The 24935-nt window shown below is 39.2% G+C and overlaps 1 protein-coding gene across 1 annotated transcript in view; it reads right to left on the bottom strand.

Moving 5' to 3' along the window:
* Window positions 1-555: 555 nt before the first annotated feature.
* PHLPP2 (PH domain and leucine rich repeat protein phosphatase 2) overlaps window positions 556-24935 on the bottom strand; it is a 56348-nt gene continuing 31968 nt past the window's right edge. Inside the window, exons 9-19 of the mRNA XM_087827397.1 lie at window positions 23825-24027; window positions 21266-21326; window positions 17360-17455; window positions 15910-16065; window positions 13550-13750; window positions 10053-10215; window positions 9696-9826; window positions 8410-8520; window positions 7413-7607; window positions 5720-5951; window positions 556-3220 (exon numbers count right to left, since the gene is read on the bottom strand). Of these exons, the coding sequence (XP_087683523.1) occupies window positions 2072-3220; window positions 5720-5951; window positions 7413-7607; window positions 8410-8520; window positions 9696-9826; window positions 10053-10215; window positions 13550-13750; window positions 15910-16065; window positions 17360-17455; window positions 21266-21326; window positions 23825-24027 (2698 nt within the window). The 3' untranslated portion in view covers window positions 556-2071. The remainder of the gene's footprint in view (window positions 3221-5719; window positions 5952-7412; window positions 7608-8409; window positions 8521-9695; window positions 9827-10052; window positions 10216-13549; window positions 13751-15909; window positions 16066-17359; window positions 17456-21265; window positions 21327-23824; window positions 24028-24935) is intronic.

Consider the following 24935-nt stretch of genomic DNA (forward strand, 5'->3'; position numbering starts at 1 on the left):
ACTATTAAAGTGGTATGTTCCCCAAACAACTTTCTTTTCTAGACATCACTATCCTCTAACTCAGAGGTTCTAAGGGTGTTTCCTTCACTTTTTTTCTTTTTCACTTTCCTATATAAAAATAAGGCAGCAACACACTATTGTTCCCATCTTTATAACAGCACCCAAAACTCTGTATGAACCACTGTGTTCCCCACTTCATATCAAGACCTGAGTTCTACAATCCTGCAGTAGCTGACCAGTAGTTTGACACAGGGAAGTCAAGTGTTCCTGACAATTTGGGGACACAAATTCAAATTCTTGAGGGGTTGAATTTAGACAGTCATTGTAGTGCTATGGAGCCCCCCCAAGAGTGTACCCCACCAAAATACGGACATGGGTATGGGGCCTCTGAAAAGATGAAGATACATGATGACCAACCATTTGTGGACAGGTCATCTGGTTTTCTATTGCTTTAACAAAAACTTCCAAAAAAACCCAAACCTATATATATATTTATAAACATATATATATATATATACATATATATACACACACATATATATGTGTATATATATATGTATGTGTATATATATCAACCCTATCTTTAACATTATTTCTCATGAAACAAATTAAAAATGGTTCCAATCTTTCTTTTTAATTGTGAAAGTATTCTAGAAATTCAAAGCATATTCCCCATTGGGTAAAATTAAGCAGTGTCAAATTTTTGTAGGAATAAATAGAAATTCATTTTCCTAATTAAATCTTCTAATGGAAAAGGCAACAGAACAGAGGAAGGAACTGCATTTTGCTAGGGTTACATGGAATGTGCAAAAAATATAATAAACCAGGTTTTCTGTATGCTTAGGGCTTTTTAAATTCTTATATTAGTAATTGAGCCCAGTATTCTCAAACCATGTGACATGGATAAACAGTTTCCAGAAGAGTAGTCTGTTGAACATTAAAGAGGTGAACTCTCAACTCACTTGCAACATTTTAGAAAACCATCCCTAAGCCCTAGAGTAAGAGAAGGAACCTGTGTAACCCCTGAGCTCCATCCAGCCTTCTGTTCTCATTCAGCCTCAGTCTGTTCAGGGTCATCTGCTGTAACTTAAGGTTACTTGGATGTGAACGGCATCAGCCTCAGCCCTACCTACTAGGAGGCTGACTGCCAGCTCCATCACGTGTTATGAAAAGAGGCCAATCCCTAAATGCCTCTCTCGTGACCTGCTGGGAAATTCCTAGCAGGTGTCACGTTTGTCAAGGAACTTTTCTCTTTTTTGTGATTTGGGGGAAGTAGTCTTAGTCTTCACTCCTTTCCCGTCTTCATCCCCCAAAGAAGACCCTATTCCCCCTCCAAGTTTCTCAGGAGCTTTCAGTCTGACATCCAACAATTAAACTGATTTCCTAGGGCCTTTCCTAGTTCCCTCACAGAAAGCTCCAACAGCCAAGGATCATTCTACCTATGGACAAAGGTGCTGGGCTGCCTCTAAGAAGATTGGCTCGAGTGCAGATTCTAAAATAAAAAGTTCACAGTCAATGAAAAGTGCTCTCATTACATTACATACATAAATTATGTTTGATTGGTTCTACATTTCCAATAAACGTCATTTCGATAGGCTGTATTCTCGTAGAGAAGAATGAAAAGCCATGTGACTAGTCACATCACATCCCATCAGTTAGGCTGAGATATAAGGTGATTCCTGTCACAGAGATCCATCAGCAGCAACCGGTAAAGGGAATCATCTTCAGTTATTTTCCTCCACAGAAATAGTCCCTTTCCTGCCCAGGCAGGCAAATTCTCAAAATTATCCTAGGAGAGAAAGGGTTAATGGCAGGTGGTAGGACTGATACAGAGCAACATCTGCTTTTTTCCCAGTAACTCTGGGAATTCCAATGCGGGTTAAATGTGAAACTTAACACTGATGGTGTTTACTAGCTTATCCAGAGCGAGACCCTGATAGCTCTCACCATTTTTGGCTTCAAGTTCTACCCCCCTCATCTATGGTTTAGAAACAGAGGCAAAGTGCCTCTGGAAGGGTCCCCCGCCCCGATGCCCCGCAGCCTTCCCTACGCTGGGGCTGCTGGGGGAGGATTACAGTGCTGTGTCAAACTCCTCCGGGAGCTCGGTCCGATCCTCTTCCGTAGGCTCAGGCTCGGGCCTGCTTTCCTGGCGTTGCCTCATTTGCTCCTTCACTTCTTCTTCTAGGTCACGGGGGACCACAAACTGATCCTCTGGCTCCAGCTGAGTGGGGGCAGCAAAATAGCCCGTTTTCTTCTTGGGTGCTTCTGTGGCCACCTCGATGAGGTTCAGGCTATCTTCTAGGGGCACAATCGAGCCGTTGGAGAGTTTCTTTCCATAGAGACAGGAAGTGGAGGGAGACTTCTGTAACTCCATCCTGTCCCTGCTCACCGGCAGAAGTATACCACTATTCACACTGTTCTGTCTTCGGATCCCAAAAAACAATCCCCTGCCGTGTTCCTCAGGACACGGGGCAGGAGAATTCTCTGTGAGAGCCGGCGAGTTCTCCCTTCCCCTGCAGCAGTGGATATCTACTTCCACTTCTACCTTGCTGCCATTTGTTATGACCCCTTCAACGGGCTGGTCATCATCACTGTCCAGGCCATTGTCAGACTGGTTACTCGAGAAAGTCGCACAAGAAGGCTGGCGCTGGAACACAGCAGAGGTGGGTGTTGGATGGAGGCTGCAGCGCCTCTCTGGCCTTGGGAGCAAGCCGGCGTCCAGGCCAACAGCATTATGCTCATCAGAAGCAGTGGATCCGACCTCACTGCTCACCTCAGATGTGGACATCTCGCTGCTGAACTCAGAGGCGATGCCACTACTGGAGGAAGGAGTGGTTGGCTTGAGAGGGTCCTTGATGGTGGTAGTTGAAGCAAACCCCACGGGACCTGGGAGACTGAGCCCATTCATCTCACAAGTGCAGCCTTCCTCACCCATGTTCAAATAAACCACCATCGCCCCCACATTGTCCTGACAACCATAACTCTGAGCTAACGTGCACAGCTTCTTGGCAGCTGCTAGTGGGTCTTGTACATGACGTACCGCACTGACGGCTTCTGTATATGACAAGTGTTCCCATAATGCTTTGTTTCCCAGAATCAGCAACTCATCTTGAATGGTAAGTGTGGTGGAAGAGATGTGGGGCTTGGGGAGGATCCAAGGGTAGAGGTATGTACAGCCCAGCATCCGGGTACAGCAGGTTACCCCATTCACTTTGTTATCCTAGAGACAGCAGAAGGCAGATATTGCAGAACAAGCAACAATGACATACAATTAATATCTTTCTATGTCACAATGCTTAGAGCTCTACAATAAGACAGAATTGCCACATTATATGGTTTTTCCTAGGATCTGTATAATTTCAAATGGACTTACAAAAATAAATGTATAAAATTCTAAAAGGACAAAATATCATATGGTTATTATACTGAATAGTTCATAGGACTGAAGTTCAAATCAGTTAAAATTAAGTGGCTAAAAGGCACCTCAATCTCAAAAGATATTTCCTCCAATAAGAAGTAAAGACCTCAGCATGTCCTTAAATAGAGAAACATCTGTTAGAAAAACAAGGAGCAGAACTGTCATTAATTCTCCATCACTAGTATTCTCAGAGAGGCCAAAACTCAGATGGGTCACTAAAAATGGTTTCTCATTCAAAGACACAGTAAGGACTGAAAAGATTTGGGAAGGTGTTAAAGGGCTAAGACAATCTTTGTAGCTAAAGCATTAAATAATCTCTAGTTATTTAGCCTAGAAAAGGAAAGTCTGAAATCTGTAGCAACTTTACCTACTCTGCAAGGACTGTAAAATAAGCAGCAGATCAGGCCACCACTGATATAATTCCAAACTTAGCATAGGTTGGGAATGTTCCTCTGCCAGATACTTTATACTTATTTCTTTTCAAGGTAAAACCAAACAAAACCTCTAAAGCCATCAATATATCTATTTCCTAGTTGCAGTCATTCTCTGGGTCAAAATCCTAGATCTCTCATTTACCAGAATTTGTCACAAACACTAAATTTTATTTTCCTCAACTGTAAAATGGAAATAAAAGCACTTCTTTCATGGAGGTTATTGTGAAGATTACACAAAATAATGAAAGCACAGTGCTTAGCAAATAATAAGCATGCAATACATGTATGCGGTTAAAATATTTCCTACTTGTCTAGGACCCCCCCAATCCCCTGTCAAAATCAAAACAACATTACTAAATTCTGTAAAAATAGACTAATCAAACAAAAAGTCCTTTTATCTTTCACTTGTTTTGACTGAAAGACCTTCCGAAGGCTAATGCCTCAGAGTTCCAGAATCTTCATAGTATCAACTACATTATAATGGTACTTTTTTTGGTTTTGTGCTTCCTTGGGTGAAATCTAACATGGACAGTCCTTATACAGAGTTCTGACAGAACAGACAACCCAGAAATGGACCCACATAAACACAGTCCACTGATCTTTGACAAAGGAGCAAAGGCAATTCAATGGAGAAAGGAGAGTCTATTCAACAAATGCTGCTGGAACAACTGGACATTCACATGCAAAAAAGAAAAAGAATCTAGACACGGAGCTTACTCCTCTCACAAAAATTAATTTGAAGCCGATCAGACTTACTAAATGTAACACACGAAACTTCTAAAGATAACACAGAAAGAAATCCAGGTGACCCCGGACTTGGCGACAAGTTTTTAGATACACCACCAAAAACACGACCCATGAAAGAAAAATAAGTGGGACTTCATTAAAACTAAAAGCTTCTCTACAAAAGCCACTGATTAAAAGAATGAGAAGACAAGCCACAGACTGGGAGGAAATATTTGCAAAACGCATATCTGATAAGGACTTGTACCCAAAACTCACGAAGAACTCTTAAAACTCAACCATAAAGAAACAAACAATTCAATTAAAAATGGGCAAAAGATCTGAACAGAATTCTGCTTTGCAGTAAACACTGTTCACATGTAATTGCTAAAGTCTCTTTGAAAGCAAAAATGCTATGCTAATTTCTAAAACAGAAGAAAAGCTGTAAAATAGTAGAGATACTAATGCTTCATTATTAAAAAAAAAAAAAATATATATATATATATATATGTATACACCCACACCACGAGAGCATATAAGACAAGTACAGCAGAAACAGAAAACTATTTTGAAGCTTTACATCTTGGAATAGGATGTCAAACTGTACCAGTTCCTCTATTCTGTTTGGAAATTAACCAAGGGCGACATTTCCATTCATTTTACATGCTCACTACTGCATCTATAGCAGGGGTTTTCAACCGGTGTGCTGCCAGAATTTTTAAAACATGCAGTACCCACCCAACCATTTAAGTCGGGGCACTGACCTCTTTTTCCCTTAGACTCTCAAATAAAAAAAATGACAACAGCTAACACAACAATAACCACCTGGTGTGAATGAATCAAAATTATACCTATTTTTTTGTCAGGTTGGCAAAAAATACATTTTTTGGTGTGCTGCAGAATTTTAGTAGTTGGTTTATGTGTGCCATGAGATGGAAGAGGTTGAAAATGGCTGATCTAAAGGATCAAATCCAGATTTTCCTCCTAATTAATTTGCTTTTCCTTTTTGCTAGTCATTAGCTGTTCATTAGATTTTCTTCTAGCACTATGATCTGACTTGGAAAGTGGTCCTCTACTGCCATCATGCAAACCAGCATTCACTAGGTTTGGGGAACAGAAGTGACTGGTGGAGAGCGAGACTCACCTCTGTGATGATGGCTTTTTGGTCCTTCACCCTTTGGGCTTCCTCCGCATCCTGTTCCAGGCTGAAGATTTTGGAGAGGGGCACTGGTTTCCCACCTCGGCACAGCACTGCTTGGCACGTGCCAACGTTGGCCACTGTCAAGCTAAAACTACTTGTTGGATCAGCAGTATCAGGGCGGATGTAACAAAGAAGAGCAGAGGAGCCCAGCTTCTGACCAGCCATCCCTAATTTCCTGTTCAGAGAGAAAATGAAGACATGGTTGCTAGTTTTAGAAGAAAGTGGCAATCCTTCATGTCCACGATTTCCCTGTTTTCCTGCCATATGGCTGAACCAGCCTCACCCTTATCCACCTGAAGGCAGTCTCTTGCTAGAGGTGATGATGGTGAAGAGTTCTGCCTTTCATTCTTAGCTCACTGAGAAAAGGAATTTTACACAAAGGTTAAGATTAGAGGAAACAGTGAAGGTACATCTTTCTCTGCTCCTTTTACTTGTGCTGATCATAGAACACAATGGCCTAATTCAGTGGTTTCAACTTTACAGCATCTAAATCACCTAGAAGGTTTGTAAAAACATAGATTGCTGGGCCCACCCCCAGAATTTCTGATTCAGTAGATAAGAGGCTAGCCCAATAATCTGCATTTCTAATAAGTTTCCAGTGATGTTGAAGCTGCTGAGGCTGTTGTCTTAGAGCAACACATTGAGAACCACTCATTTACGTTGTAAGTTCCTTGAAGGAAGGACCATAACTCTCCTTGTATTTCCCCCATACACATGGCATCCATCTCCCAGCACCTGGTACACAATGCTAAGCACAGAGCAGGTACTATCAAAAAGATCTGGCTTCAAACTCCAGCTTTGCCAGTTACTGGCTGTAGATCCTCAGCCAGTTATTTCTCTGAGAAAATTTTCAATAAAATACCCACCTCTTTGGCTTATTTTGAAAATTAAAGATATGACATGAGAAATACTTGGTATAGTGCCCAGCTCTTGGGAAGTACTTCATAAACAGAGTTCTTTCCCAAACCCTTTATTTTGCCAAGTTCCTACCTCAATTCTATTATTGAAAAACAGACTCCTTTCCTAACCTCATTGCTTTGTGTTATAATGAGAGATAACATCAGCTTGAGGTCCAAGCCGCTCCATTTCAACATTGATTATACAAGATAACCTCTCAGTTGTGCATGTCCTTTATGCAGCCCACCTGATGGGTAAGATGCTCCATTAGCTACTAAGAAATTTTCAACAGTTTGGTTATATTAGGGTTTTTACCCTTAAGTGGCTTAGATTAGTTGGCAAATGCCCAAAAATATTCTAAACACAGGAATCTGATCAGTGCTTAATCTTCTGTAGGTCACTGGCTCTCTGGAAAATCTTTAAAAAGCTTACCATCCTCTTTCCCCCCAAATGTACAAATGCATATATACACACACAACCTTTTATAAACGATTTCTGGGCTTTCCAGATCCTCAGCAGCCTTTGGATTCAACAGGGAAAACACAGATGGTTCCACTGGCTCTTTAAAGAACCAAAATCCTCACATTCCACACCGATATAGAAAGAACAGTCAGGGCAGAAGGAGCCAGATCTCATCTTGATCCTGTACCTATAATTTAGACCCTGACCTTCTGGCTTAGTGAGATTTTATTTTCCAAAAGTAGAACTGAGTTAGGGATTATTCAACCCACCTGCTTACCTGTGAGATACCAAGAAGGTGTTAGCCATGAAAACTGTGTCATTGGTTGACTGCTGCACCTCTTCCAAAAGCACATCTGCCATGGTACACTGCAGTAGGCGAGGGAGCTCCTCATTTCGGTCCCCATCAAACATGCCATACACAGCTCCCACCCCCTCCGCAAAGTTATCCACAGCTAGTGAAGATACACACAGCCTATCACAGGAATATAAGAAAGACAAACATCCAAGAGAGTTGTTGGTAAAAGGATTACTCTGCGGGGAGCCTTCTTTAAAAAATTAAGTATTAACTGAGGGTGGAGAGAAATAGGAAAAAGTGTTACATACTTAAGCAGCATTTAAAAGAGTTGATGTCATAAGAAATGGGGGAATTCAGCCACATTCATAGGCAGTACATATCAGTTTTGTAATGCTGCCAAAGGCTAGAAAGATTAAATGTTTCTCTTAGTAGTGATTAAGGACTAGTATTGTCAATGCCCTTCAGCCAGAGACTCCCAGGAGCACACCTATGGTTGAACAAGTTGAGTTTATTATGCCTTCAGCAAGGAAGAATGCACACCATGGGGTGTAGGGGTAAGAGGGTGCTGCAAAACCTAGTACAGGATTTGGGCTTTGGTTGGGCCACTTTGGAGAAGGTCTAATGAAGGGGTAATGATACTAGACTGGGTGAAGGAAAGTGGGGCCATTCTGTGTTTGGTTATCTCAATAAATCTTATCTACAGGAAAAGATTAGCACAAGGACAAAGCTGTAACTGGTACAGAAAGTAGCAGTCATCATTCTAGTGATGAGAGAGGGCCTCTGGTATTTTGTAGCGGGCGCATTCATCTTGTTTTTGTCTCACTGGACCATGGTCTCAAACGATCTTATCTGATGTTGACATTCTGTGATTTGTTTACATCCAACATAAGAACATGGCCTGACTTTTAGCATCAGATCAGTTCCCAGATGTCAGGGGCTGCCTTTTTTCCTTCTCAGTGTCTATGGTCAAGATACTCACTTATTTCTCTGCCCTGCCATCTCAGCCAGTCCATGGCTCCAGAAAGTTGACGTAACTGTAGAATCAGTGGTTGGCAAAGGTTTCTGATCAATTTTCAGGGTTGTGATATGGCTGTGGGAAGTGGAGGAGGGGAAGATTAAACCACATACGCTTCTGTATTTTACAAAAACTACCCCAACAATAATACATATTTTTATAAAATTGTCTGTTGACGGACTAAGATTCATCTCCAGAGACACTGACTAAAAGTAGTGTGCTGACCCACTGGCAAGGGAGGAGAAAGGAAAAGGAGAGGAGGAAGAAACGGGGGCCAAACACTGTTACAACTCATGATGTTCACTTCTATGAAAACTAAGCACAACAAAGATTTCAAAATTTCAGCCAACTGTCTACTTATTTTAAGTATTTTGACACAATTAAGAATGGTACACCTTTGAAGAGCAGGAGTTTTAAGTATGCTGTTAAAAATCTGTAATGGACAGTTAATGGAATTAGTAGGCAGTGAAAGAAATGTGAGCTTGCCAAACAAGGATTCCAGTGTAGATTCTGTCTTTACTCAGTGCTCTGAAACAGGCAAGTTACAGTTAAAGATCGAATAGAAGAACCTGCCATTGTTGTTCCACATCTGGACGTTGCTGTTTACATTCCTTTGTTGAGCCTATGTCTTCATAAGCTTTTTAGCAGGTATATGTTGAACACTTTTGTTTCATGGTCAAGACAGGATCAGAGGCCATGGATACTGACAACTGATTTATCTGTTTTACTGTCTTTTTCCATGACTATATCTACTGCCTCGTCTTGACTTATAAGCAAAACCTGGAAAACCTACAAAAATGTGTTTTGTCGTTATCTAGGAATAATACAGAAAATAATTGCTGTTATTTTTGAAGAAAGTGAATTTTGTATAGTTTATTTCAACGTAAATAAAATGTGAATTTTGTTTAAAAAAAAAAGAAAAAAAAGAATGGTACAACAAATGAGCTTGCATTGTCTTTTACATGTTGTAATGTAGTGTGACCTAAAATGTCTATGCCTGCCATGCAGAGATAGTCAGTGTGTGGCTGAGCAGTAGCCATGATGCCGAGTTCTAATATAAATGGGCTAGAACATTTACTCAGATGGATAGAACAGCTGTCCAAAACTGAACCAAAGTAGAGAACCGAAGGGCTTTATGGCTTCACCCATTCTATTCCTTTAAATAATCAAAATCGCCACAGTCCTTGAGAAATCCACACATGGCTGGATCTTCTCAAGGACCAGGGATTTGTTTTCAAAATTTTTCTTACCTAAATGTGTCCAGCGTCTTGTGTTCCAGAACCAGATTTGTATTTCCAGTCAGGTCAAGGTCTTGTAAGGTAGCAGGCAGAGCCTCCGGAATCAGAATTTCTGTCAAGTCATTGCAACTTAGGTCTACAAACTGAGGGGGAAAATGGAGAAATCAAAAGAAAATACATCATAGTTAATTCTTAACTCCCTAACACTCAGTGTACTACTGTATCATCCAAAGGAACTTAATTTCTTCCCAGGAATCCACTAAATTTACTGTGATCCCTAACTGCCCTTCCTTTTTCCTTATGAGATCAACCTCATTCACGCTCCTGCCATTTCCCCCAGAGGGACAGCATTCCAGCACATGAAAGTACCTGGATTTGAGGCAACTGCAGTATTTCTGGGAAAATGCTGATGTTGTTGGAGTGTGCAACAAGGGTGTGCAGCCTTTTGCAGTTCGCTATGGTCGTGGGAATGGTTTTAAGCTTGTTGCCACTTAGGTTCAGTTCCTCCAATTGTTCCAATTTATTTAGTTTGCTGAAAAAGAAACAACAATATACCACAATGCACCCAAAATGAGCTGCCAAGCAAGTTTTATAGCAGCCAGAGTACAGAGACGACCTGGTCCACTTCCAGATGACTGGTCACAATGAAATGATCAGAGATACCAGAAAGTGAAGGGCTCCCCAAGGTGACTGCTCCTGCTAAACCTCAGCCTGATCTGCCTCTCTGTGCATTTTTCAGGGGCTGAAGCTTCCCTTGCTTCTCTTATAGCTGTTGGATTTTTTGGATATAAACAGCTTCTTATTATGTGACTTACAGGAAGTGGCTGAATCAGCATCAGCCTAGGGTTGGTAGATTAGTTGTGATACTTGCTTTGCCACTAACTAGTTGCAAAATACTGCATAAGTTAACGTCAGTTTCTATCAATATCCTCAGCTATAAAAGAAGCTGTACTAAATCACTAAGAGTCCTTGTGGTTTTACATTTCTACCATCATCTATTCATAACATAATCCATCTCCACTAAACATTTTATTGAGTGTTCATTATACATACAGCACTGTGCTAGGACTTTAACGCAAGTGATTCATACTGCTCCACTGGATTGAGCAAAGCTTTCTCCACAATAAGCAAAATATCTTAAGATGGCCCAACACCACCTTTACCTAGATTATTACAAGTTGCTCTGATTTCTTTTTATTTAGTGATTTAAAAAATTGTAGAGCCTGGCCAGCACAACTCAAGAGTTGAGCATCTACCTATGATCCAGGAGATCAGGGTTTGATTCCCAGTCAAGGCACAGGCCAGGGTTACGGGCTCGATCCTCAGCTCAGTAGGGGGCGTGCAGGAGGCAGCCAACCAATGACTCATCATTGATGTCTCTCTCTCTCTCCCCCTCTTCCTTCCTCTCTCTGAAATCAATAAAGATATATATATATTTTAAATTATAGAATAAAACTGCTGTAACATGGAGAGAACATTTAGAAAATAAAGAAAATAAATCAACAATACCACCAATGAGAATGAATTATTATTCTTATTTTGCTGAATTTCCTACCAAACTTTTCATATGCATACTTGTTTTACATAAAATTTATATCCTGCCCTTTTCATATAACATATCATAAATCATTTCTATTGCTAGAAAAGCCATACTTTTTAATAACTAAGCTCAGTAAATTAAAACTTTTTTTTATTACAACAGTAATATATATATATTCACTGAAAAAAGGGACAAACGGGAAAAAAGAACCTTTTAATCACACTACCAGAGATCTCTGATGATACTCCAGTGGAGAGTATTCATGTCCTTTATACTGCATGAGACTATATTTTTTAAATTAAAAAATGATGCTACATTATGTGTTTTATCACTTGGTGGTTTTTTACTTAATAATATATTTTTAAAGTGTTCCATGTCCAAATCTCATGCTATTTTCCCATACAACTCCCTGCTTGGATCTTTCTGACTTGCAAATAGACACAGTGTCTCTATCTCAATCAGTCCCTTACGAGTGCCCAGGACTGAGCTAGATTCTGAAAATAGTGCAAAAGAAATAAAAGATTTGGATTATGCCTGTGCAATTATAACACTGTTTCAGAGATGACCTGACAGTGGATTTACTACCCAGCATAGAACATAAATTTTCTTTAATGTACTGCTTCTAAATCCCATTTAGTTTTATTATCTGTATTCAGAGTACTCTAATTTTGTATGATCTCCTGCTTATTCCTGTTTTTACTTCTAACTTCTTATTTTAGTATTTTTAATGTGTTTTACGTTCTATATCGGCCTGCTTTTGACCCCTCCAACAATATGAGTGTCATCAAATTAGGTGGAATTCATGAGTTTCAGAGTATTCACCTGGTATCCACCAACAGCTTCATGAACTAATAGAACTTGTCAGTGGTCTGTCATTTTCACTTTATATGACTGTATGTGGGGCAACTGAATTCATCTCATAGGATTTCAAGAGATCTATCACATCCTGAAATTAAGATTCTGCATTCACTTTAAAAGCCACTGTTCGAATTCTTTCAAGGAAGCAATCAAGTTTATCCTGCTTGTCTTTTATGAGCTCTAAATATCTTATTTCATAAATATCCACAAAAGTTACAATCCCTGTCAGTTTTTCTAGGTTTATTACATTTCTAAGAAAATGTATAAAATAAAACTAGAATCAAAATATATAGTTTTATTGTTTTCATCCAAATTATATCAAGCATGATAATTTTATGATATATATAATTTCATTCAAATTATATCAAACATCATTTCCCTATTTTTTTAGTTTTTCAAAACATGAGTTTTAATATTACTTTCATGGTATAGATGGACTTTTCTGGTATCAAATTTTATCAAATGTATTTTGGAAGATACTTATTTTTCTACTGACACTGTTTAAAACTTGTCTTTCTTATGTCTTCTTATAGGTGGAGCACAAGTACTATTCATCTCTTCCTCCAGGAAGGCCAGTCCCATCCCAGGCTCTGTGTAGTGCACCTAGCTACCTGCATACATCTTTAACATCCTGCATTTATTACATTGCATTGCAACTGCCTATATACTTGTCTATTTCCCCAATATGACTGTAAGTAACTTGAGGACAGAGACTGTAAGTTAATCACCACTACTTCCCAAGTACTTATACAGTACCTGACATACAGTAGGCATTCAATATATACAGCTGACCCTTGAACAAAATGGGTTTGAATTGTGTTCATCCACTTAAACACTGATATTTTTTCAATAAATACAGCTGACCATGCATGTCCACAGGTTTCCCATCCATGGATTCAACCAACTGTGGATAGCAAACAGCATTTTCACATTCCCAACCACAGTTTCCCAACTGCAGATCAAACACTCTGTTTTCCATCCATAATTGGTTGAATCCACATATGCAAAGGACCAACTGTAGAGTCAAAAGTTATATGAGCATTATCGATTGCATGGGGGTCAGCTCCCTCTAACCCTCACATTGTTCAAGGATCGACTGTATATAATGAATAAATTAATGGACTCAACAGTACTTTTATAAAACAGTGCTGTTTTACAAGAAAAGAAGAACTGTCTCCAGAATTTTTTAATTTATTTCATAAACCTGTACTTTTCTAGGTTGAAAATTCTCAGGCCATTCATTATTAGGTAACTACAGCTAAGAATTAAACACACTTTAAACACAACTTCTCTGGTTGCAAACTTAACAACTGGGTACAAACACTTTCCCATTCAACTAGTGGAATCACAGCATCAGTAAGTCACTCAACATAAAGCCAGAGCACCTAGTAAAATAGCAGCAATGTACTCTGACAAATGCAGAATTCATGTTATTTGTCTGAAATGACCAAAGTTTGCATTCATTTACCTTGCAGGAAAAGTTTGTAGCTGGTTGTTTGCAAGATGCAAGATTCGCAGGTGCGGGTGCCCCACCAGGGCGGGCACACACTGATCTGTCAGGAGGTTGTTGGTCAGATAGAGCAGCTGCAGAGCACTCAGACTCTCCTCCCCAGCACAAGCAGAGGGCAAAGACTCCAGACTATTTGCGGATGCATTCAAGTATCTGAGGCTGACAGAACACACCCAGTCATCATTTTCTGCATGCTTATTTGTTGCCTTATGTAGAAAACATCATGGCAGCTTGGGTAGGGAACACTGCCATTACATGCTCCAAAACTCATGGCAAAAGTAATTCCTCCATGCCAGCTGGGAGTGGCTCAGCAGTTGAGCATTGACCTAGGATCCAGGAGATTGCGGTTCGATTCCTGGTCAGGGCACATGCCTGGGTTGACGGCTTGATCCCCAGTCGGGGGCGTGCAAGAGGCAGCTGATCAATGACTCTCTCATCATTGATGTTTCTATCTCTCTCTCTGAAATCAATAAAGATTTTTTTTTAAAGTAATTCCTCCAGGTAGTTTTCTCTAATTGGTTTTAAACAACCAAAGTTCCTTCTACTGAACTCATGCAAACCAAATAGGAAGGAAATAACACAGGCTTGGTTGTGGTCCCAAGCTTCTGTAGTGGCTTGAAATCTATCCTAACTTCATCTTTTACTGTCTGCATGTCCCCCAAAAGAGTGCTGTTGAGTATCAAGGTCATAGATATCTGAACTGTGAAGACAGCCTTCAGAAAAATTTGTCTGATTTCAACATCATCATATTTATCTAGCCAAATGTCCTGTAATCCCCAAATAAGGGGCACACAGGCTGTTTCCAGCTGTTTGCTATCACAGACATTGTAATGAGCACCTCTGTACCCTTATCCAATTACTTCTTCAGGCTGCATTCCCAGAAGCAAAATTTGTTGGGATCAAGGGATACAAGGTTCTTTACAATTTTCATATATATCGCCAAACTGAGCTCCAAAAAGGATAATATCAAATTATACTTATAATATGTATTATATATACAAACATTTTTTAGAATTTCCAAAGACTATTTTTTGGAAAGTCCAACCAAGTGTACTGAGATGTATAAGCTGTCACACAAAGAACAGGCCAGACACCTGCGGGCTAAATGTCTTTTTTTTTTTTATTATATATTTTTATTGATTTCAGAGAGAGGAAGCCCTAGAAAGGGAGAGAGAGATACAAACATCAGTAATGAGAGTCACTGATCGGCTGCTTCCTGCATACCCCCTGCTGGAGACCAAGCTTGCAACCCGGGCATGTGCCCTGACCTGGAATCAAACTGCGACCTCCTGGATCATAGGTCGATGCTCAATGGCTGAGTCACGCCGGCCAGGCCTAAATACTTTTTGTATGTTTCCTGTAGCCCAGCAGTTTTCAATCTTTCTATCTCATGGCACACATAAACTAATTTCCAAAATTCTGTGCACACCAAAAAATATATTTTTTGCCAATCTGACCAAAAAAAAAAAGGTATAATTTTGATTTATTCACACTGGATGGCTTGTTGTGTTGGCTGTTGTCATTTTTTTATTTGACAATCTAAGGGTCTAAAAAAGGTCAGTGTCCCTGACTAAATAGTCAGGTATAGCATGTTTTAAAAATTCTTATAGCACACCAGTTGAAAACTGTTGCTGCAGCCTTATGTTAAATAACTACTGCTTATCTCTGTTTTCTCCATTTTTAAGTTGAAGACAGTATTACCTCTCCATATTGCAGAAAGCTATAATTAAAAGCTAATTTTCACTGATGGGTGACATACACATTAGATAAATCTGATTATGGGTGTTAAAATAAGAAGGCATATTATTTATTGTTAATTTACAATGAGAAAGCAAATAACACCTTCTGAAACGTTACCTTTAAATGCACAGTTTTCAAAGTAAAAAAGTGCTGCAAATAGAGAATGAAACTTCATAATAGCTTGGTAAAGCTAGAAGCAAAAGCTGAATGAACCTGTGGTATGTCCTTTTCTCCTAATGAAAACGCTGAAAACTGCCGAGGAAGCTGTAATTTCTTTTAAAGGTCATAACTGTATTCATTTTCTGAAATGAAAGCCTGAAACTTCCCCACCTGTTTGAAACTGTTTACACCACCAAAACTTCTTAAGTATTTGATGGTTATTTCAACTTTAGAGTTGAAGATTACCATCTCATAAAACAGTGTCATATTTTATTTCATAGAAAATGCAAATGTCTCCACCCTCAGCTGGACTATGAGGTAAACTATAAATCTAGTTCCAAAGGTCACCACAATGACAAGTCAGTGCAGTTTGTTTAGCCAAGGATTCTGCTCTTCTAAAGAAAATCTACGGTACTTACTTTAAGGCCTTGGAGAAGAGGGTATCCGGAAGCCTGGTGAGTAGATTATGTTGAATATCCAACACCTCGAGAGGGATGTGCTCCACTAACACTGGGAGGTTTTGCACATGATTGTGTCCCACCATCAGTTTTCTAAGACTCAAGCTACTCAGAATTCTGGAGGGAGGGGAGAGTACAAAGAAACAAAAAACTTATTTAAATCTTTCTTTCTGAGTCTGCTCTTTACTATTTAAGTGACATCAGTAAATGAATAGAAACATACTCTTCTAGACAGTATAATCCCTGACAAGTGCCTGAGCCAAGAAAGCAGCTATGGCCATATGTTTATCTACCGCCCACCAGGAAGTCATTAAGGTCATTCTGAGAAAAGGTGAGTTAATGAAAGCAAACCACACAGAAGAGTTCTAAACAACCAGTTTCTACAATAAATCAACTGAGATTTAAGTCTAGACAGCACCAAAAATTCAGTAAATCTATTAATATTAATATAGTCAACTATAATAACTAACAAAATTTATAGAGCCTCTATTATGTGTTTAAAATGTACTAGGCCACTTAACTATGAAGTTCAGAAAAAATAGTGACTAATTTGCCAAAGATCTCACATTGAATGTAATAAATGGCACAGTCAGGATATGAACTAAAGTCCAACTCCAAAGGTTGCGTTTAACCTACTATGCTGCAAAAGCCTCTACCTTAATTTTAAAGACTCCACTAGGTGATAACCACATATTTTACACCTTATATAAATGGCATATTCAATGCTTCTGAATATATCATTTACCACCTTCCCCAAGCACCTCTCTTTCCCCCTCCACATACAGAAATATCACCATCTTGTAAAGATCAACTCAAATATATGCATTCTCCATGAAGCATTCTCTGATTATTCAAAGTTCTGAATTTCTAAAACATTTTACTTATACAGTGCACTGATGAAAAGTGAAGGCAAGAATGACAACATTCAAATGTCAGCTCTCATCACTTCCTAGTTAAGTGTGACCTTGGGCAAGTTACCTAGCCATTCCAAGCCTTAGTTTGATAGCAGCACCTATATAATAAGGCTGTCAAAGGATTAAATAAGATAAAAGATAAGTTCTTCGAACATTGCTCAGCTCACAATAACTCACCCAATAAAAATTATCTATTATTAGAATCATATCACCGACCTATGCCAGCAACCCTTATTACATTTTATTAGTTATCTGTGCACAAGTTCCCTCAACAGCCTGCTTACTAAGTTTCTTGCAGGCCAAGACCATGCATTAGCTGTTACTGTACCCTCACAGCACTTCACACTGCCCTGCACTCAGCAGGTACTTACAGTTATTGAACAAATGAATGAAAAGTTCGTATGCAGGGTAACCCAAATATAGGAAAATTAAATACATGCATACTAACATATATGTCAATATATACATACATAATACATACATTAACACATGCTTACCTCACAGGAACCTCTGTTAGAAGATTATAGCTCACATCTAGTATTTCTATCTTCTTTGCTTCACAGGCCCAGTCAGGGACACACTCCAGCAGGTTTCTATAGAAAATAAATCAACACGTCATCATTTACGATGATGAGTGGAACTCACTTCCTTAGTCTGTAATACATCTGTTAACTGGCCCGTGAGCCCCTTGAGGGCAGGAGCACTATCCCCAAGACATTCTTGGTCCACCACCCAGGATACACTAGGTGCTCAATAAATGTCACTGACAGAAAGCTGGACAGAGACAAGTACACAAACATGTGTAAAACTGATCAATTATGCTTCATGCTCAAAGAAAATACAAAGGCTTTCAGCAGTAGGAAAGCATACATGCGGTGGGATGGTTGAGGGAGAGATGAGGAAAAACTTAACAGAAGAAGTGGCATTTTAAACAAACCTTTGAAGATGAGTAGGGTTTCCAGAGGTAATAACTGGGGAAGAAGAAAAGCAAGTTCTGGGGAAAATGAGTAAAAGTGGGAAAGTAGGGCCACAAGATAACTAGTGGTGGGGGGAGCATCAAGTCATTTAGAGTATGAATTCAAATAATTAGGAGAGCACAGGGCAGACACCTAGTAAAAAAAATTGTTTTCAGATGTTACTTAGCCTCTCTAGGCCTCAAAGTATCTATTCATCGATTGATTTGAGATGATAAGGGAGAATGAAATAAGGGCTGTAAGAGAAATGCAGATGTTGCTACAGTGGCTTAGTGAAGAAAGCCCTTTGTCTGGAATGGATCAAGGCAAGGTCCCTAAGAAACAGGACATCTGGGTTAGAATTTGAAGAATACTTTACAATGACCCGAAGAGGAAGACATTCCAGGGAAGAGGTGACAACATGAGAAAAAAAAGGCAAGAAAATAAATGGCATGCATATGTGGGAATAATAATAAGCAGTTTGGGGATATGGAGCAGAGAGTGATAAGAAACAGGCTGGAGAGACCTAAATCATGTCTAGAAGGTTGTGGCTTTATCCTGCAGGTATAGGGGGACCACGGAAGGGTTGGTAAGTAGCGGGGAGACAATGTCAGTTTGTACTTTAAATAGGTCACTCTGTGGCTACATGAAGGTCTGGTTGAGGTGATATTAGTAAAAGAAAGAATAATCAGCCCGGCCAGGCGTGGCTCAGCAGTTGAGCATCGACCTAGGATCCAGGCCATCAGGGTTCGATCCCCGGTCAGGGCACATGCCCGGGTTGCAGGCTGCAGCCGATAATGAGTCTTCATTGATGTTTCTATCTCTCTCTCTCCCTCTCCCTTCCTCTCTCTGAAATCAATAAAGATATATTTAAAAAAAGAAAAAAAAGAATGAGCACTCTTAAAAAAAAAGAAAAGAAAGAATAATCAGAAAGCTGATAGCCCTGGCCAGTGTGGCTTGGAGGTAGAGCATTGTGGGTTCGATTTCTGGTCAAGGGCATGTACCTGGGTTGCAGGTTGGTCCCTGGTCCCAGTTGGGGCATGTGCAACAGGAACGAATCGATGTTTCTCTCTCCCCTCCTCCCACTCCCTCCCTTTTACTCTCTCTAAAAAAATCAATGGAAAAAAATATCCTTGGGTGAGAATTAACAAAAAAAAAGAAAGCTGTTAGAGAATTCCAGACGAGAGATGATACAGGCCTAAATGAGTGGTGATACACATGCAAGGGAGGGGAGGGATTCCAGAAGTATTTAGGAGGCAAAAGCAAAACTACTTGGAGACAGATTAGACATGGGAGTAGAGCAGAGAAAATCAAAAATGACTCAGGTTTCTGGCCTAGATGATCAGGGAGAACACCATACACAGAGAAAGAACAAAAGAGCTGCAAATTTGGTCGTGGTGTCCATCTGAATATGACTGTCTTATGATAACTCCAAAAGCTGAAATAGAAGACAAATTAAAATAAGGGTGTGGGGGTGGACGAATTTAGTTTTGTACATATTTAAGGTACTTAGAGATGTGCAGGTAGAAATGTCTTAGTATGAAATTGGGCACATGGGTCTGAGGCTGAAAGAAGAGGGTCTAGGCTGGTGATCTGGGTGATGCCGACACTGAAGTGTAGCTGAAATCATCAGAGTAAATGAAAATAAGAAGTATGGTGGGCCAAGGACAGACCCTGGACTAAGCAACCTTTAAAGGGCTAGCTGAGGAAGAGGTGTAGGGAATGGTCAAGGTGACCTGAAACAAATCAGACTGTATTAGCCAGATGAGGAAACAGCACTTTTAAAGAAAAGAGAGCAAGATTAACAGTGTCAGTATAGAATAAGAGAAAGTCTACGGCAAGTTGCAGTGGGAAAAACAAAAGTGAATGAGGAAATTGAGCCAACAAATGCAAATAATTGAGAAATTTAGGCAAAAAGGTGATGAAAAAGATTAGATGGTAACTAGAGGAGGTGTGAGAAAAAGAGAACTTTGTTAAGGCAGAGGAAATAAGATTGTGCATCAGGAAGACACTGAGAGGGGAGAAGGCAGCTGACTAACAGCAGTGGGAGGGGAGTGGACAGGATCAAAGGCATAGAGGGTTGGGTTGGACTGAACAGAGAGGAAAGAAGCTGAGAATAGATATGCATCTATGTGAATGTAAGCGAGGTGGAGGAAGCTGAGGAACAGCACCCAAGACAGCCTCTATGTTCTCAGTCAGGTAGGAAGCTAAGCTGTGGAGTGGAGGAGGGGAGGGGGGTACAGGTAGGGAAGCTGAGCAATGTGGAACAGATGCTCAGGACACCAGGAAGAGCTAATCAGAGAAAAGACCGGTGAGCTCCAGATGAGGGCAGAAATCGTGAGTTTATAGCGGTGTCCACATGATGTTCTTCAGCAAGGGTCAAGCTCAGTGGAGAAGGTAAACTTTAATTCTGATCCATATTGGGGTTTTGCCAGGAAGATACGGCAGAAAGAAATGCATGGAAGGGAATCTAGAGCAATAGCTTAATAATAATGATAATAAAGTAACAACAAAAAGAAAACTAGCTATAAAAACTAATACTTCTTGAGAGACTATTTTATGCCAGGCACTATGCTACATATTTTGCATTTATTATCTCATTTAATCTTTGCAATAAGCCTGCCCATATAGGACTCTGTCCACTGCCCTGTGTCCCTGCTTCTAGCACTCTACTCACAGCACTTACGATGCTGCAATATAACTGCTTGTTCCAACAGACTGTAAAATTCAACCACTAGATGCTGAATGCCTAACATGTTAAAAATGAATGAAGAAAAGAAAACAAACTTCATATACATTTACTCTTGAGCACCACGAGAAGTTAATAAAATCCTAAATATAATTAATATCTCTCTGAAAATCAGACCAACATGGGTCACAAGAGTATCAAAAAAGTAAGAAAAATTTCAAAATAAACTATTATCTAAAAACTAAGAATTATCTCATTCCAATTGACAAAAAGGAATTCACTGATTCACCTCATTATAAATCCACAGACTTTAAGAACAAGAAATTCATAGGCACATTTCTGTTTTGGTGTGGCTCAGTTGATTGAAGCGTCGTTCCATACACCAAAATGTGGTGGGTTCAATACCGACATTGCTGGTTCAATCCCCAGTTGGGGCACATGTGGGAGGCAACTAATGTTTGCCTCTCACATTAATGTTTCTCTCTCTACCCCCCTTCCTCTTGCTAAGATCAATAAAATAAGTAAGCATATATATAGATAGACAGATAGAGGATGTATGGATAGATAGACGACAGAGAGAGGACCCTTCCTTTAGTATGACCATTAAACTTCCTTCTCCACTCATCCTTCTGTTCTTCTCCAGGTTATCCAAACATTTCAATATATTTAGATTCCTTGTACCTCAAAACTACCAAATTATTCACATACATGTCTTAAATATTAGGAATCCAACAAGCACCACCCTCATGAGACACACTCACCTGGAAAGTTCTAGAGAAGTGAGAAGACTAGGTACTGGATAGACATTCACTGCTGTCAGCCCTAATAAAAAACAAATAGGTGTTAGTAACACTGTCTAGAGAAAAAGATAACTGAGAGTAAACAAGGGAAAAGTGGCTTAGTGAAATCATCTGAAAGAAAATTGATGCCGCCTACTGACATGAACTAAAGACAAAAAACCACTGGGTAATTCACATTAACTGCTTGGTCCCAATCTGAAGACCAAATACAACTAATGAAGGATCTTGTGTATTGCACTGGATTCACATCAGATCAGACAGCTGTTAAATGGCAATCTTTTAACTTTTAACTAAAGCACAACATAAATATAGAAAAGGACAATCTTAAGTGTACAGATCAATAATTTTTTTACAAACAGAATACACTAGTGTAACCAGTGCCCAGATCAAGAAACATTACTGGCTCTCCAGAAGCTTCCTCTCATCTGCCCTTCCAGTCACTGCCCCACAGTCCTGACTCCCTATACCACAGACTACTTTTGCCCATTTACATAAATATACACATACAGTATATAAAGTTTTTTATCTGGCTTTGTTCACTCCACATTGCCCTTGTGAGATCTGTTCATATTACTGCATGTGGTTGTAGTTCATTCATTCTCCTAATGGTGTAAGACTTTTTATGTGAATGTGCCGCAATTTATTTATCCATTTTAGAGTTGGGGCACTTATGTCTTTTCCAGTTGGGGTTACTACAAATAGTGCTTCTATGAACATTTTTCCGTCTTTTGTGGACTAATATAAGGTATTATGTTGAGTATAAGCTTAGGAGAGAACTGCTGAGTACGGGGGGTGCATATGTTCAGCTTTGGAAGATATACTGAACAGTTTTCCTTCCAGAGTGGTTGTACCAATTTACACTCCCAACAGCCGACACTGGTATTTTCAGTCTTTTTCATTCTAATTCCTCAGGTAGGTGTGCACTGGTGGGTGTCACACTGGGATTTCAATTTGTACATCCCTGATGGCTAGTGAAGTTGAGTGCCTTTTCTTATAGTAACTGATCATGTTCTTTACTCTTGAGGCATAAAACTGAAAGTGTGAATTCTTCCAGCTTGTTGTATTTAAGGATTCTGTAAACAGAATAGCTAACTTCGAACGAGGCCCACTTACGACAGTACTGTGATAGAATCTTGGTTACTAAGAAGGACTGCATCTATGCCAATAAGGTTTTTTCCAGTAGAACCAGACATTCAGATTCTTTAGATAATTAATAGAAAATGGGCATGACAATAAATATTTCCATGGCAAAAGACCTACTACCATCTCGCAATATCTATAGACAGCACAACACTCATCAGCTGTGACACTATTCTGATGTAAGCAATTAATCTAAGCCACGATCTGAAGCTTCTGTAACATGATTCAAGGCATTAAAAGGAGTCCTTAACTATCTTTTATCCTAATAACGTATTTTAGAGATACAGAAAAGTTAAGACAATAAAACAATGAACACTCTGTCACCCATCATCTAACTTTTAACAAATTTTCACATTCTGCCTTACATGCTTCAGACTTTTTTAATAAGAAAACACTGCACATACCAAGAGGTAAACATCATCCTGAATATGATTTTTATCATTCTCACGGATTCTTTCAGGGGTTACAGCATACTTATAGCTGAGAAAACATTTTTGTGTGTTTTAAAATTTGATAATAACTATCATAGGATACATATAATTATATACTTTCTTTTATTACTCAAAAGTGTTTCTGAGATTTATCCATATTAATACACAAAGCTTTAGTACATTGATTTCCACTGCTGTGCAATATTCCATTATACAAATATAACACAGCTTAGTTCTCCTATTAACAGTCATATTTTTTATATTTTTCACTGTAACAAATAATGCTGTGATAAACATTCTAGTACACATCTCCTTCTGCACATGTGAGTGTCCTTGGCAGATACTCCAAGCAAAGGAACTGCTAGAACATGGGCTATGTGAACCTTCAACTTCTCTAACACCATCATACTGCTCTCCAGGTGGTTGTACCAACAGCCCCTCTCACTGGCAGTGTATAAGCTTCAATAGCACTTTGCACTCTTTTTTTTCATTTGATGAGTATAAAATGGTATTATCTAAATTTGCATTTCTCTGACACTTAGTGAAACATCTTTTCCTTTCCTTCTTTAAACACAGAAAAATTATAACCTCTTTGGTAAAGAAGAACTCTGCATAAAAAGAATAGCCTCAACAAATAAGAGGCCTTAAAAATATTCCTGGATCAAATCACTAACTATCAAAATGAGGGACTTCTCATTCTAGAACTAAGGCAGCACAAGGCAAAAGGCTAAATATATAGTAAATACTGTCACTTAGTGAAGCTCAGAGTATCTTTTATCTTTTTTATGCATATCTCAATCACTTAAGTGTTGACAGCAAACTTAAAAGATGATCTCAATGAAACTCAAACTCTACTTTGCAGAGAAGCTAAGGAACACCACAGATTGCTCTTAGAAAGCTCTGATGAGAGCTATCAGAGAAAAAACAGGAGACGGGATAGAGAACTCACTGTTGGAATTGGCGTAGAGAGTTCGAAGGGAGAAGCCACTGAGTGTCAGCTCCCTCAGCTGGTTCCGTTCACAATGCAGCTGCTCCAAGCTACATAAGGAGCTAAGATCTAAGTCAGTCAGTTGATTGTCCCGCAGATCCATGTGGGTGATATATTTATTTCCCTCCAGATTTTCAATAACCATGGTTTTCAAATGGTTCATCCTTAATATTCAAAAATAAGGAAATCATTAGAAATAAAATCTACTAAATGTGCTAATCAAAAGAAAAGCAGGAGAGGTATGATCTCTTTCTCTCTTTCCTAAACAACTTAAGAATTTCACCATTGCCTCATTTTGCAAGGTACTAAGTTAAGTTTCTGTACCATGATTGAAGGCAGTCAAAAGAGAAGTTCTTCTGATTCTAGAACTGAGGCGGCACAAGGTTTCAGATTAGAAACTGGCAAAGGGCTAAATATTTTATTTAGTAAAAACTTAGTGAAGCTCAAAGTATCTTGCAGATAGCTGTACCTTAAGTTCTTTGTTTATAAACTAAGTTAGACAATCCAGACTGGCAAATACATAACAAATTAAATAAAGAGAAAGGAAAAAGGGACCATTATCCCACAAAGTTAGTTAAAACACTTCCATCCAAATACCTAATAAAGTTAGGCAGGGATGAAGAAGTAGGACAAAGGAACGAGAAAATGAACATAACCTTCTGAGTCAGTGAGTAGCAAAGCAGGCCTGGATGACCACCACAAAAGCAAAAGGAAGCATCCAGACTCCCTCTCGCTGCTCTGCTGCTCTCTCTAGTGTTAACATTCACATTACATTAATCAATTAATTAATTAATCAGTATCTATATGGAACAATTCAAGGGCAAATCATAGAAAATGGCTTCTTGGTTCTCTTCTATACAAGTATATGATTTAAGGCACATAGGCCTGTTCTCATTTTGTTGTATTTCAATACATGTTTCTGTTACTATGTCTTTATAAGGATATCAACGGCTTAGTGTAAATGACAGAACATCTAGTATGCGTCTTTTACCAGCTTCCTTTATGAAAAGATAACTAAAAAAAACTCTTATAAAATTATTAGTAAAACCTTTAACATTTTAATAATAAAATG

The sequence above is a fragment of the Miniopterus natalensis genome, chromosome 18 (genome assembly GCF_054644295.1).
Source record: "Miniopterus natalensis isolate mMinNat1 chromosome 18, mMinNat1.hap1, whole genome shotgun sequence".
Classification (NCBI taxonomy): Eukaryota; Metazoa; Chordata; class Mammalia; order Chiroptera; family Miniopteridae; genus Miniopterus; species Miniopterus natalensis.